Source organism: Tamandua tetradactyla, chromosome 7 (genome assembly GCF_023851605.1).
Source record: "Tamandua tetradactyla isolate mTamTet1 chromosome 7, mTamTet1.pri, whole genome shotgun sequence".
Classification (NCBI taxonomy): domain Eukaryota; kingdom Metazoa; phylum Chordata; class Mammalia; order Pilosa; family Myrmecophagidae; genus Tamandua; species Tamandua tetradactyla.
The window spans coordinates 46,170,867-46,183,308 of NC_135333.1; the positions used below are offsets into that span (position 1 = coordinate 46,170,867).

The 12,442-nt window shown below is 41.2% G+C and overlaps 1 protein-coding gene across 1 annotated transcript in view; it reads right to left on the reverse strand.

The window, feature by feature from the left end:
• Positions 1-12,442, reverse strand: part of SYCE3 (synaptonemal complex central element protein 3) — a 69,491-nt gene that overhangs the window by 35,932 nt on the left and 21,117 nt on the right. Inside the window, exon 2 of the mRNA XM_077169301.1 lies at positions 8,027-8,135. Coding sequence (XP_077025416.1) covers positions 8,027-8,135 — 109 coding nt within the window. The remainder of the gene's footprint in view (positions 1-8,026; positions 8,136-12,442) is intronic.

Sequence of the window (12,442 nt, forward strand, 5' to 3'; positions counted from 1 at the left end):
AGTTTTGGTATTGAGTGGTGGTGAGGATAGCACAACACTGCAAATGTACTAAGTGCCACTGAGTTGCGTGCTTGAAAGTGGTTAAAATGGAAAATTTTATGTGGTTTGCACGCTACCACAATAAAATATGTGAAGACTTTACAGATGTAACTACTAAAGAGATTCTACACAGAAATCTACTCTCCCTTCTTGTTCTCAGAGCCAAGCCTTAGCCAAGACTAGCTCCTTTTTATCTCTTAGTTCTACAAAAGCTTTTCAACTGCTCTTTCTGCCCCCAGTCTTTCCTGTTTACACCATCCTTCACCCTGTCACAAGTTGCGGAACACTTTTACACTGAGCACTGTACCAGCCACTGTCAGAGCAGCTTGATTCCTTCTTTCACCCCTGTAAGCAAATTCCTATAATAAAGGTTTACATCTCAGTCCATACCTAGTGCTTCCTTTGGTCTCTTGCCTTGAAAGGCCCCTGTGGGCCAGAACAATTCAGGAGCCAGCCAGGGAGCCAAAGAAGCACCCGGTTTTGACAGCATGAACCCGGGAAAGGGAGATTCCCCGGGTGGGATACCGGGGTGGCCTGTAACCTCTCTGTGGGGAAGGGAGGCTCCCCTTCTGGTAGAATGGGCTCTGCCAAGAGAATATGCCCATAACGCCCTGGCTGCACTAATAGCCCTCCTGCAGGCCACGGGACAGTTAGGATCTGTGGGGGAGCCCCAGGGTGGATTGCAATGATTTCTCCTGTAAGATATCCAACATGGGGAAGGGAGACTCTGTGGGGGTAAACCTGAGTGGTTTGGGGCTGCCCACTTATTTTACTATGTTGCATTCGTTGTTGTGTATGATATGGCTGGCCAGCTAAACAGAAATTAAGACTGAGGATATTGATGGGCAGCTAAATGCAGGACTAGTCAAATTATGGAGTAAGCTGCCTGAGGAACAAAGCTTCACTAAACTTCAGACCAGGGCACTAGAGGAGGATGATAATGTCAGCCAGAAGGCTTAGCCGATGTCCTAGATGGAGCCCTCTCCTCCCCCAGCTAAAGAGGTCTGTCTGGGAAGCCCTGTTCCCCCTTGATTAGGGTGCAGGTCAAGTAAGAGCAGTTTTGGGGGACATTGGGGATTGGAGGCCACATATAAAACTAACCATCTTTTGATCCCTAATCAATGAACATAGGGTTTTAGCATTAGTGGACACCAGAGTAGAATGTACCTTAATATATGGAAAACAGCCATGGACCATAAGTCCCACATTAACTACAGCAGGATATGGGGGCCAGGGAATTAAAGCCATGCAATGTCAGCTGTCAATGAGGATCAGTTTGTTTCCCACCCCCAAACTTCTACAGTGTATATATCTCTATCCCAGAATATATGTTAGGCATTATTATCCTAACTCACAGCAAGAAAAGTAACCTGATGAAACTTGGCAGATGCAAATTAACTACAGATGGCTGAACAAAGCAACTTCTCCTTTGTTTGCAGCTGTGCCAAACATTGCTACTTTATTACAAGACTTAAGTACTTACTTAGGTCAATTCCATTTTGTATGAGAGCTTGCTAATGCTTTCTTCAGTATTTCTTTAGCTCCCTCCAGCTAGCCTGCACTCCCATTCACATGGGGAGGACAACAATGGACATTTTCTGTGCTACCCCAGGGGTACCTTCCAGTCCCACTATTTGTCATGGGCTGGTGGCACAAGACCTAAAAGCGTGGAAACCCTCTGAAAATGTGACTCTGTTTCATTACATTGATGATGTCATGCTAACCAGTAACTCTCTTCCAGAACTAGGAACAGTTGCTAGCACAGGGGTGACCCACCTTGAAAGCCAGGAACAGGTAGTAAATTGAGACAAATACAGGGGCCTGAATACTCTGTGAAGTTTTAGATGTTGTCTGGTTGGGTAAGACTAAAACTATTCCTTCTGCTGTTGACAAAGTACAAAATTATCCCACCCCTATGTGCCCAAACAATTAATGGCATTCTTTTTTAAAAAATTTATTTATTAATTAAAAAAATAAGAAACAAAATAAAACATACACAATCAGTAATTCACAATATCATCACCTTGTTGGATATTCATCATTTCTTAGAACATTTGCATTAATTCAGAAAAAGAAACAAAAAGACAATAGAAAAAGAAATGAAATGAACACAGGAAAGAAAAAAAAAAAGATTATACCTATCATACCCCTTACCCCTTGCCTTCATTGATCACTAGCATTTCAGACTAAATTTATTTTAACATTTCTTCCCCCTATTATTTATTTTTATTCCATATGTTCAACTCGTCTGTTGACAAGGTAGATAAAAGGAGCATCAGACACAAGGTTTTCACAATCACACAGTCACGTGACAGCTGTATCATTATTCAATCATCCTCAAGAAACATGGCTACTGTAACACAGCTCTACATTTTCAGGCAGTTCCCTCCAGGCTCTCCATTACATCTTGAATAACAAGATGATATCTACTTGATGCCTAAGAATAACCTCCAGGATAACCTCTCGACTCTGTTTGGAATCTCTCAACCATTGACACTTTGTCTCATTTCCCTCTTCCCTCTTTTGGTCCAGAAGGTTTTCTCAATCCCTTGATGCTAAATCTCAGCTCATTCCAGGGTTTTTCTCAATCCCTTGATGCTGAGTCTCTGCTCATTCCAAGATCTCTGTCCCACGTTGCCAGGAAGGTCCACACCCCTGGGAGTCATGTTCCACGTAGAGAGGAGTAGGGTGGTGAGACTGCTCGTTGTGTTGGCTGGAGAGAGGGGCCACATCTGAGCAACAAAAGAGGCTCTCTTGGGGGTGACTCTTAGGCCTAAATTTTAAGTAGACTTGACCTATCCTTTGTGGGGTTAAGTTTCATATGAACATACCCCAAGACTGGGGGCTCTGCCTATAGCTTTGGTTGTCCACATTGTTTGTGAGAATATCAAGATTTCAACTTGGGGAAGTTGAATTTCTCCCCGTTCTCACCACTCCCCAAAGGGGGCTTTGCAGATACTTTTCCACTCACTGATCGAATCACTCTGGGATTCATTGGGGCATCACTCTGGACAAACCAACAAAATTTCATGTCCTACCTGAGATTCCAAGTACTTATGGCATTCAATCAAACTATCTACATAAGTTATATTAGGAAATGCACTAGTCAAAATATTAATTTTCTACCAAATAAACATTTTTTGCTTTTGTCTCACACAGAAGGTGACATTTTAAAATATTAATTACCATCTATTTTCAGTACCTTGCAATAATGACATTCCTTTGTTCTTCCTCATGCAAAAACATTTTTAAAATTGTACCTTGTACATTTCACTATTATTATACACTCTAGGCATTCCTAGATTATATCATCTCAATCTTTAACATCTATCTTTCTTTCTGATTTCAATATGTCCCCAGCCCTCCTCCTTCTATCATTCTCACATGCAGCTTCATTCAGTACTTTACCATAATTATATTACAGTTAGGTAGTATTGTGCTGTCCATTTCTGAGTTTTTGTATCCAGTCCTGTTGCACAGTCTATATCCCTTCAGCTCCAATTTTAATGGCATTCTTGAGTTTGTTAAGATATTGGAGACCATTCATACGGCACTTAGCACATATCCTAAAACCTTTGTACATATTGTTCAAAAAAGGAAAGCTTGGGAATGGGATGTCCCCTAGCAGGCTGCCTTTGAAAAGTCCAAATGGTTGATGGGCATAGGAGCCTAGCTGGCTCCACTTGGTACACCAATGGGTCAGCACAGGCAGCTGTGGCTGTCCAGACTAGCACTCACACCATCTGGTGGGAGACTAGAACTATGCAAAGTAGGCAGAGAGCTGAACTAAGAGCGGTGTGATGGTCATCGTTCATGAACCCAGAGATGCGCTGACCATTTGTACTGACAACTGGGCCATGTACCAAGGCCTGACTGTGTGGATGGCTACATAGAAACAAGAGCAGTGGACAGTAGTCGGTCATTCTATGGGGAAAAGAGATATGGGAAGACATCTGGACTGCTTGCCATAAACGCAAGGTAGCTCTTTTCCATGTTTCCACACATAATGCTGATTCGTTACCAGGCAATGTCTAAGTGGATGCTTTGGTGAAGATCCATAGCCTAGCACATGAGGCTGCCAAGTGACTGCACCAAAAACAGGGCACTAAGGATACTGAACCTTGTAGCAACTGGCACAGCAATTTCAGCTGCCTATAACATAACAGCAGCTAAAGGAAGTGGTACACTCCTTTACACGGCCCAGGATGCTTCCACATCAACTTGGCCACATTGGCTGTGTGGAGCTCCTGGTCACCTGGAGGCAGGTAGACTATATAAGACCTCTTCCACTGTCTGAAGATGCAAAGTACACCTTCACGGCTGTGAACAGAGCTACACGACTGCTGCTGGCCTTCCCAGTAGGAAAGCCTAACCAAAGAGCTACAGTACAAAACCTGTAATAAATAAGTGTCTTTTTTGGGGTCCCCATGCATGTGGACAGTAATAGGTGGACCCCATTCACTGGACAATTGTCTCAAGCCTCAGCAGCAGAGCAGGATGTTTTGTGGACTTTTCACTTACCCTGTAATCCAACTGCAGCAGGATTGGTTGAGAGGATGAACGGCCTCTTAAAAAGAACAATTAAAGGATGACAGAAGGTCCCTGCAGCAGTGGACTCAATGGCTGTCCCCTGCCTTGACCAACATCAACTCTAGACCCAGGGAAGCTGCCACTGTACCCATCAAGATGGTGACAGCTGGACCCATGCAGGCCCTGCGGATACAGGTAAAGGGGCCAGTGGTATCACAGCCACACACAGGTCGTGATAACAACCTGCTTTGTCTTTGCCACAAGCAACAGAAAATGGGGAGAATAAGGTCAATTGGCCCTGGTCCTGGCCTATGCAGCCCCACTGGTTGGGGATCCTAAGTCTGTGGGAGATTGGGATTGCTCAGAATTTAAGTGTTAGGACACAGTTCCTTCACAAAATGCCAAAAACGGTTTATATTGTTAACCCCGGGCCCCCATGCCACAAGGCACTATAGGTACGACATTAAGGATTCCCATTATACCCAAGCTGACTGTGGACACCACCCTGGGACCATGCGTTGCATTGCCTCAGGGGAAAAATACAGTATTTGAGATGCCCCCATAACACACCTTCTCCAGGGACCCCTTTATCGACCAACAGAAATTTGGCATTCATACTGTCATACTACCCAGATCTGCCCTTTATAGTTCCCCATAAATATCTTTCTTTTTGCCCACAGTACTGTGGGAAATACATGTCTGCAGTGGGCTTCTGCTGTACATGGCAGGTCTCAGGGCCCAGTGTGCACTGAGCTGCCATTGTCCAGTGCCACTGACCTACCGTGGACCATCGCTCCTGCCAATCAAACCATGTGGAATACCATGCTGACGTGACAGAATACCCACTGGTGGTGAATGTGGGAAAAATTCTTCTCTTTTTCCTCATCACCAGAAACTTTGCCTCCTAAGGCTGACTCTTATTCCTATATATACTGTCTGGTCTGGGAACAAGTCAACAAATCCCAATGTATACTTAGTATTCAGTACTTGATGGGTTCAATGGCTCACTGCTGAGACTGTCAGGATCGACAAGGTGGCACCTGTGCTTTAATAAATATCCAATGCTGTGTCTATATACCTGCTAACTCACAAAATGTTACACAAGTTTTAAATCACATGCAAGGTTACATACAAAATGTTGAGTATCTATCAGATGCTCCCCTGCACAGTGGTCAATTCCCTAACCTGCCACACCGTCACTTGGTAGCTGGATTATTTTCTGCATGCGCCAGCTTGTTTGTACTTTGTTGCCTATAATACTGCTGCTGATGCTGTGGATGCAACATCTGTCCTATTGCCAATGCCAGCTGCTGCCTGGGGGGCCAGCAGGAGTCCAGGGGCCGAGCCGTTCCCTGAGTCTTTGTGAAATGCTAAAGCGCACAATCGCTCACATGACCTAGGTCAGTTAAAAGTTTCAGCCAACTTCTTTACAAAGGAGGAATGCACAGATGATCAATATATGCAAGAAACCAGACCTCTCTCTCTGCAAGATGTGAATCTATACCCTATTCCCCTTCCTGGAGTCATGTTTACCGTTAACCTATAGTCTTTTTCCCAAGATCCCTCTGCTGTCTTTGTTTTGGGCCCATAACTGGCCCCGCTGATTACCACCTAATTGCGGAACACTTCCACACTGAGCTCTTTGTGCCGACTGCTGTCAGAGCAGCTGGATTCCCTGATTGATTGCCTCCTTTCACTCCCGTAAGTAAATTTCTATAACAAAGGTTCAGGTCTTAGCCTGTGCCTAGTGCTTTTTGTAGTCTCTCAGCTGGAAAGGCCCCTGTGGGCAGGACAGTTGATTTCAAAATGGCTCTCTCAATTCCTGTGGGTCTTTTTTGGCATCCCCTTGGGCATTTTCTTTCTGCATCTCCAAACATCTATGTCTTGGTTTCATTTCTCTGCTCTCTGTGTTGGTTCTGAACTCTCTGTTTTCTGCCTTTTATTCTCCACTACACAGGACTCTAGCAAACAGGACTCCAGTAAAAGGACTAAGACCCACCTTGAATGGGCAGGGTCACATCTCCATGTAAACAATCTAATTTAAAGGTTCCACCCAGCAAAAGGTCTGCCCCAACAAGAATGGATTAGAAGAACATGGCTTTTCTGAGGTACATAACAGCCTCCAATGAACACAGCTCCCAATCACTTAGAGAAAGAAAAGTAAAGCTCTTCAGAACCTTCTTCTCCCTTTGGCATGCCACTCTGGAACCCTGGGCACGAACTTGGCTCCTTGGTTATGCCAGGCCTTCTCATCTCTACCCACTGCCTCAGCTATCTTGTCTGCTGCGGTGTCCTTCCTCTCCACCCCCAGGACCTGCCACCTCCCCTGTCCAATCCCCATTCCTTCCTTGGTTCTCCATTCGAAGTCACTGGTCTCCTTAGGCAGCCAGCCTCTTCTCCTCTACTCCCTCTCAAGTGCTCCGTGCCCACAATTACTAGTATCTACCATATTATAATTTTATATATTTAAATTATAATTGGTTGTGTTGATGACTGTTCTTAGCCTCTAGCCATCTCTTCTAGTAAAGGAGCATCTCCATTTAACTTTGTATTCTTAGAATGGCACACAGAGCAGGTATTTTTAAAAATGCTGTGAAAAAGAAGAGTATAATTAAATTGAAGGAATTATAGGGTTTATGGAGGAAAACTATGGAACTTTCTTTAAAGGAAGTTTTAAGAAATATAAAAACTTTCAAGTACATAGGCAAATTAATTGTAAAACTTTCTATGCAGCAAGTCTCTAATGCCTGCTATAATGAATGAATATTATTTGCAAACTAATATTATCCTTAAAAAGAGCTTGTTTTTATTTGAGTAGAGTACTCACGCTTTCTAAAGTCTGTTTTACATTATCTAACAAAACTTATGCTCACAAATTACAAGTATTATACATATTCTGGATTAGTGAAGAACAAATTAAAGAAATTTTAATGGCATTGCTACCACTGTTGGATACCACTTAGTGGAAACACATTGAATAAAATAACTAATCAATATGTCTTTCCCAAAATGGAGAAATTCTTTAAAATCTATTGCTGCTTTATCCCACTGAGCTTTATCTCTATTTCAGTGCCTAACCAATCATTAGCACTATTACCCTGGACATTTTTTGTTTAAATAATTCACAGAAAGGAATGTTCCAATTCCACTTACAGGTGTCATAAAACATCAAGTGCTACCTGCTGACAAAGATGTGTCTAGTACTGTGATGGTTACAAAAGAAAGTCATTACTTCTGCTGCCAGAGGTAACTGTCCAGTTGTAGAAATAAGATGCAGACACATAAAATAATCAGAAAACAACTCAAGGCAACATTGTCTTATAAGTGTCAGATTTGTGGCACAGTAGCTACATGCCATGGGGTTGTTAGGAAGGTGCTGGATGTGAGCTTAGAAATGTAGGGCACATAAGGCTACTGGAAAGAAGCAGAAAGGTGCACGGCCTGGTGAACATCCTACCTGAGATTTTCTCCATCTCTTCTAACAGCTTTTCCAAGTCCTTGTTCAGGTCTGATAGCATCTTCAGCATGTTGTCATAGCTTCTCTCCCCTGGGTCAGAACCAGCCATCTAGCAGTACACAGAGAGAAGTCAGAAAGGGACAGATCCTGATGCAGTCCTGGCTCTACCACCCACAGCTCAGGAAGCCCTCTACAGGATTTGCTCCCCATCTCTTAAATTTGGACGATACCTTACTCCACAGGCCACAAGGGTTATTAAATAAGAGAATGTATTAAAGAGCCCAACACAATATTTGGCACATATTGATGCCCCTCCTCCTTCTTCTTTCCTTGCCATAGAAATACTTTTTTTCGACATAGCTTAGGGCTGGAACAATTAAAGTGGAAGACATTTTTTTTTTGGTCACAAAGGAAAAGTTTTTGCCATGAAGATGGTGATACAAGAATGGAGTTGATTTTGGCAAAAAATGCATTGATTATCCACTAAATGCATGCTATTGTGCTGACACATTATGAAAAGATATAATCCTTGTACTGAAGGAATTTATAGTGTAAGATGGGAGTAGGTCATATACCATAAGACATAACCATAAGACAAATCAGAATGACAAATATCATAGAAGATACATAAATAGTAGTTATTATAAAAAATACAGATATGAATGGGAGCCTTGAGGAAGGTAAATTAAATTTTAAAATACAAATCATTCACAAATTTGCCAATTTATTTTTTTGACAATGTAATTTTTTTTTATTAATTAACGGAAAAAAGAAAAAAAAGAAATTAACCCAACATTTAGAAATCATACCATTCTACATATGCAATCAGTAATTCTTAACATCATCACATAGATGCATGATCATCGTTTCTTAGTACATTTGCATCGGTTTAGAAGAACTAGCAACACAACAGAAAAAGATATAGAATGTTAATATAGAGAAAAAAATAAAAGTAATAATAATAGTAAAAAAAAAAACAAAAACAACCAGACAGACAAAAACAAACAAAAAACAAAACAACAACAACAACAACAACAAAAACCCTATAGCTCAGATGCAGCTTCATTCAGTGTTTTAACATGATTACTTTATAATTAGGTATTATTGTGTTGTCCATTTTAGAGTTTTTGTATCTAGTCCTGCTGCACAGTCTGTATCCCTTCAGCTCCAATTACCCATTATCTTACCCTGTTTCTAACTCCTGCTGGACTCTGTTACCAATGACATATTCCAAGTTTATTCTCGAATGTCGATTCACATCATTGGGACCATACAGTATTTGTCTTTTAGTTTTTGGCTAGACTCACTCAGCATAATGTTCTCTAGGTCCATCCATGTTATTACATGCTTCATAAGTTTATCCTGTCTTAAAGCTGCATAATATTCCATCGTATGTATATACCACAGTTTGTTTAGCCACTCATCTGTTGATGGACATTTTGGCTGTTTCCATCTCTTTGCAATTGTAAATAACGCTGCTATAAACATTGGTGTGCAAATGACCGTTTGTGTCTTTGCCCTTAAGTCCTTTGAGTAGATTCCCAGCAATGGTATTGCTGGGTCGTATGGCAATTCTATATTCAGCTTTTTGAGGAACCGCCAAACTGCCTTCCACAGTGGTTGCACCCTTTGACATTCCCACCAACAGTGGATAAGTGTGCCTCTTTCTCCGCATCCTTTCCAGCACTTGTCATTTTCTGTTTTGTTGATAATGGCCATTCTGGTGGGTGTGAGATGATATCTCATTGTGGTTTTGATTTGCATTTCTCTAATGGCCAGGGACATTGAGCATCTCTTCATGTGCCTTTTGGCCATTTGTATTTCCTCTTCTGAGAGGTGTCTGTTCAAGTCTTTTTCCCATTTTGTAATTGGGTTGGCTGTCTTTTTGTTGTTGAGTTGGACAATCTCTTTATAAATTCTGGACACTAGACCTTTATCTGATATGTCATTTCCAAATATTGTCTCCCATTGTGTAGGCTGTCTATCTACTTTCTTGATGAAGTTCTTTGATGCACAAAAGTGTTTAATTTTGAGGAGCTCCAATTTATTTATTTCCTTCTTCAGTGCTCTTGCTTTAGGTTTAAGGTCCATAAAACCACTTCCAATTGTAAGTTTCATAAGATATCTCCCAACATTTTCCTCTAACTGTTTTATGGTCTTAGACCTAATGTTTAGATCTTTAATCCATTTTGAGTTAACTTTTGTATAGGGTGTGAGATATGGGTCCTCTTTCATTCTTTTGCATATGGATATCCAGTTCTCTAGGCACCATTTATTGAAGAGACTGTTCTGTCCCAGGTAAGTTGGCTTGACTGCCTTATCAAAGATCAAATGTCCATAGATGAGAGGGTCTATATCTGAGCACTCTATTCGATTCCATTGGTCGATATATCTATCTTTATGCCAATACCATGCTGTTTTGACCACTGTGGCTTCATAATATGCCTTAAAGTCTGCCAATTTTTTTCTTAACGAACCTGGGCAGTCCCCTTCTTCCTCTCCACATGGTTCCTGATTTGATAAAGATCCAGGCCTTCACCATGACTCCCTGTGGATTCACTGAGCACCGCCTATGTGTAGACAGCTACTATGACTCTACAGATAGTACAGCAACTTAGATGAAGTCTATGCTCTTGTGGAGCTTCCATTTCAGTGGAGAAGAGACAGATAATGAACAAGTGAACAAATATATAAAGAAGATACCTTCAGTTTGCTTGTGATAACTACTACAAGGAAAATAAAACAGAATAGTGTAATAAAGAGTTATTTCAGAGGAAAGGGGCAGTTTAGATTGGAAAGTCAGGGAAGTCCCCTCTAAGGAAATGACATTTACTGACACCTGAATGACAAGGAGGGGGTGGCCACCTAAATGTCTAGACATGAGGAAATGGCTAAAGAAAGATCACAAGGTGGGAGTGCCTAGGTATGCTTTGAGGAATGGAAAGAAAGTGCAGACTGGGACTGAGAAGGGTGATATGAGATGAGGTCAGCTAAGGAGCCAAGGATTTTGACTTCGAGACTAAGGAAAGCTACTAGAAGTTGAGAGTAAGGAAATTATATAATCTATGTTTTAAAAGTTGATTTTGACTGCTATTTGGAAAATGGACTGTTGCAGAAGGTTGAATGGAGGCAAGAGAGGGAGGACTAGCTAGTTAGGAGACTATTACAGGGGTCTAGTGATGACGTGTCTTGGATGAGGGTAAAAATTATATAAATACTAAGAAGTGGAAGAATTTGGATATATTTTGGAAAATGTGCCAACAGAACTTGGTATAGGATTTGATGTGTATAAGTCTGCAGGAGCAAGTGATTTAAAGTAAGAAATAAAAGATGACTCAATTTTTGGTGAGCGCACCCTGACATTCTCAACTGAAATGGGATGATTGGGGGAGGGGCAGAATTAGAAGGAAACTAAGAGCTCTGTTTTTAGCATGGTAATATGAGATGACTATTAGGCCTCCAAGTGAAGATTGGAGTAGGCAGCTGAATATGTTTAAAGAGAGATGTTGGGGCTAACAATATAAGATTTGGGATTAATGATACAGACTCTATCTTTTACCTGGATCTCTGCCATAGCTAATTGGTCATCCTGCTTATAGTTTCGTTTTGCCCCATCCATTCCCCAGTTCACCCCAGAATGATGTTTGCTGACATGCAAATCTTACCACATCACTCTGTCTAATACTGTTCAACCGCTCCAAATTTCTTTTGGGATAAAATACAATCTTGTTACTATAGATGCAAGGCCCTTTATAATCTAGCTCCTGACCATCCCCCATTTCATTCAGTTCTGAGTCATTACCAATAATTGACCAAAGTCTTGAGAGATCCAGAATTAAATTAGTTATTAATTAAAATTTGCAAGAGTTGAACATTTCCAAAAGAAAAGATGAAAAGAGAGCCATAAAAAGGAACTGTAAAATTTTAAAATCTTTTCAACTTTCTTACACAAGAGCCAAAGAAATGCAAAATGCAATAAAATTATTCTGCCTTCTTGGTAGTGGTTACAAAATCTGTGTGACACTATTAAATATAAACCATGTGGTTACTTGCCTACTTCATTAAGTTAGGAAGTTCTGGTCATAGTCTTTTATCCATTCATATGACACATACATATGGAGCTCTATTCTAGAGTCTAGGGATATAGCAATGAATAAAACATTAAAATCCTTGACCTCATGTAACTTATATTCAAGTGGGGGGAGCAAACAATAAGCAAGATAAGTAAGTAAAATCAATATAAGAATGTGATAGGTGCTAAGGAAGAAAGTTGAGAGATGGAGTGGGAATGTAAGGGGATTGCAATTTTTCTAATGTGCAAGGAAAGCCTCATGAGTTAATTTTGACTGAATGGAGGAAAGGAGGGGATGAGCCATGCATACCTGGGAACTGTAAGACCAAGGGCCCTGCGGTAGG